The sequence below is a fragment of the Pocillopora verrucosa genome, chromosome 4 (assembly GCF_036669915.1).
Source record: "Pocillopora verrucosa isolate sample1 chromosome 4, ASM3666991v2, whole genome shotgun sequence".
NCBI lineage: Eukaryota > Metazoa > Cnidaria > Anthozoa > Scleractinia > Pocilloporidae > Pocillopora > Pocillopora verrucosa.
The window spans coordinates 5,716,544-5,719,430 of record NC_089315.1 but is presented as its reverse complement, the minus strand read 5'-3'; the positions used below and the strand labels follow the sequence as shown (position 1 = coordinate 5,719,430).

Sequence of the window (2,887 nt, the reverse complement as noted above, 5' to 3'; positions counted from 1 at the left end):
CATTGATATATTTAGAAAAATGCTTTCGTGGACTGCTCTGAACATTGTGGTCTGCGTATTCATCATCCAGCGTTAAAACGCTGTGTGTGGACTGCATATGGGTTCATACGTTACTTACTTCATTTAATCGCTGCTGATAAAATGAGGAAACGAATTTAATGTTTGGTTTATCATTCGAAATCCGACCCGAATGCAAATAAATAACTAAGTTCGATGGTCCTTTCTAAGTGGTAATGGTGATTAATTTCTGAGACGAAGAGTTTCCGCAATCAACACAAAAAAAGACATGAAAATCTCACAAGATTATCTTTCTTAGACTTACTAAATCTTCTTACTCATTAAATTATTAGTTAAAGCAATGTCAACAATATGCATACACCGGGATACAAATGAGAAAGGACACTCTTTCTTTGTGAGTGTATTTGTGTTGTATAGTTTTATTAAACGGGTGAAATCCTTTCGTCTCCACCGCTTAAAGTTTTAGGTATTTGGATGGTTTCTCGTTTGCCAGCGGCATAAACTGATGTTGTGGTACTGTCACTTATCCTTGTGCGTGCCTTGAGATGAAGGAATTTGTAGAAAGCCCTTTTGAACTGAGGAAGCCTCCATGCGTATAAATAAGGGTTGATACCAGAGTTGCACAACACAATTAAGAATTGCAAATCCCGCAACCAATGAATTAGCACACAACTACAGCCTGAGCAAAAATTTAACAAGTAAATCATAACACAGGCTGGTGTGAACGAAGCAAAAAATGCAAGAAGCACAATCATCAATGCTTTGACTGCTTTGCTGTCCTTTTTTGCATTGATAAGATTTTTTTGGTTCTCCTGTAAATCAGACTTCGTGCTCTCCATTTCTCCCCTCTTTCGCCAATATCTCGATCTTTGGCGCAGTCGTTTAAGTATTCCTACATGAACAAAGATGAGAACCCCACACGTGCTGAGAACAGCAGTGTTTGCAAATATAAAGGAGTAGAATATAAATCCGAGTTTGAAGTATACGAAAGAAAACCCAAGTGCCGCCACCCAAATTAACAGGGATGTTAAAATAGCGCGCTTGGAGGTAACCAATATTTTGTACTTCACTGGGGATGATACGGCCACATATCTGTCTACAGTAAGTGCCACGAGTGTTAGAATAGACGCGGTGCACAAGATAAAGTATAAAATGTGCAAGATTTTGATATCTACGATGTCAAGTTGAAGTGCTTCGCTGGTGTGAAAAGCAACTGACACGGGATCCATAATCGTTCCCACAACCAGATCAGTCGTCGCTAGACTTAACAGGAAATAGTTAAAAGGTGTTTTCAAGTTTCTGAAGGGATCTTTTATGATGGCCAAACAGATGAGAAAGTTTCCAGGAATGGTTAAAATTATCAGGAAAACTGAAAAGGAGGCTGTAAAGTATGAGAGAGCTTTTGGAGGACCAATGTTTGAACACATACTCGACGAGGATGCTAAAGCCATCTAGACTCTCTGATTTGTTCCTGCAGGCGCGTTAAAATCAGTGTATGCGCAAAAAGTATATTTGTTAAACTTCGACTTTTATGCACTCACGCCTCCAGCAAACTGGAACTTCTCGGGCCCTCGATGGAATATTCCCTTTTAATCCAACCAAGTGATGCACCTCGAGCTCTTTGGAACAGTATCCTTGTCAACAACTATGAAAGATCAAAACCAATCAAATAATTTCCTGCATGTGTGTCTGGTTACAATTCGACAGCTTGTCTGACTTTGCGACTCAAATACGAATTACCATGTTGCAGCATTAAGTAAGGGAGACCACCAACAGAAGATAACTTGAATACAGCTTCCACCACAAGACAGGTGAAACAGAAGTCAGTGGGATAAATGCTGAGATTTTTGTCTCGCCAGCCGCTTGGTTTGGACAGTGAAGCACATCGGCTAGTCAAACGTTATTAGAGTTTATCTATATCCGTCAGCCCTGCAAGAAAAAACAATTTCCATTTTCTCTCAGTAGGAAACATCTATCGCTTACTTCAAATTAACATATACATATACAGAAAGAGGAAAAAACAGCGTCTACGACGGTACACTCAACGATATGATGCCTTTCGCTTTCAAGTTATTAAATTTTGAAGTATTTTTGTTAGGAAGCAAAACTAAATTTATGCATTTCGGACAGGTTGCATATTCAATTCAATTCTTAAGCTTTCAATAACCCAAAATATTCTCATCGCCTAAACGATAATTAGTGACTCAGGCTGTATATGTACTATTAACACACAGCGTAAACATCAGCAGTTCTGGAAGTTGTAATCATATTTTTTTCTTCTTTATCTTTATTCAATGATCACGTGATAAACAGCAAGGGTGTATGTAATGGTATAATTTTCAATCTCTTAGTTAATTACCCTCAGCGTGGCGGTGCGAACATCCTGAGTTTTGGTGAAACAAAATCAATAGATCTTGCTTTTCAGAGTTTCTTGTAAAATTTTCTAATAACTGGGAGGCATACAGAAGAAAAAAAAAAACAGAACAAAGCAGTTATATTATTTTGATTTTCAGTGTCAAATTTCATCATAGAGTGCATTCTCTTTGTTCTCCTCCTTTTCTCCAGCGATATTTTTGATAAACCTATGATCGTCAAAACAATTCTGATAACTAAAATTCAACGAAGTTATCTTTATTCATAAAGTTAAGCTTCCCTTTATGTTTTACACATTAATACTAAATGCATTTTTTTATCATCGCCTTTAATTTTTCCGTCAATTTATTTCCTATATAAGACACCTGCAATAGCCGCGGATCGTCGCTAAAAGCTCTTTTTCTTAGGGGCTAAAGAGCTTAAGTATCATTTCATTCAGGTTTTTTAAAATTTATTGCGCCTATTTTCACATTGACTTACCGAAAAAAGAGTATCT

At 37.4% G+C, this 2,887-nt stretch overlaps 1 protein-coding gene across 1 annotated transcript; it reads right to left on the bottom strand.

Moving 5' to 3' along the window:
* Nucleotides 1-433: 433 nt before the first annotated feature.
* On the bottom strand, nt 434-1,520 carry LOC136280563 (adrenocorticotropic hormone receptor-like). Its single transcript, XM_066165988.1, has one exon. The coding sequence runs from the start codon at nt 1,467-1,469 to the stop codon at nt 441-443; it is 1,029 nt and encodes a 342-aa protein (XP_066022085.1). The 5' UTR covers nt 1,470-1,520; the 3' UTR covers nt 434-440.
* Between the last annotated feature and the right edge of the window lie 1,367 nt (nt 1,521-2,887).

Bases quoted from the DNA above. Each gene is read 5' to 3' on its own strand.
- LOC136280563 (XM_066165988.1), bottom strand. From the start codon at position 1,469: ATGGCTTTAGCATCCTCGTCGAGTATGTGTTCAAACATTGGTCCTCCA.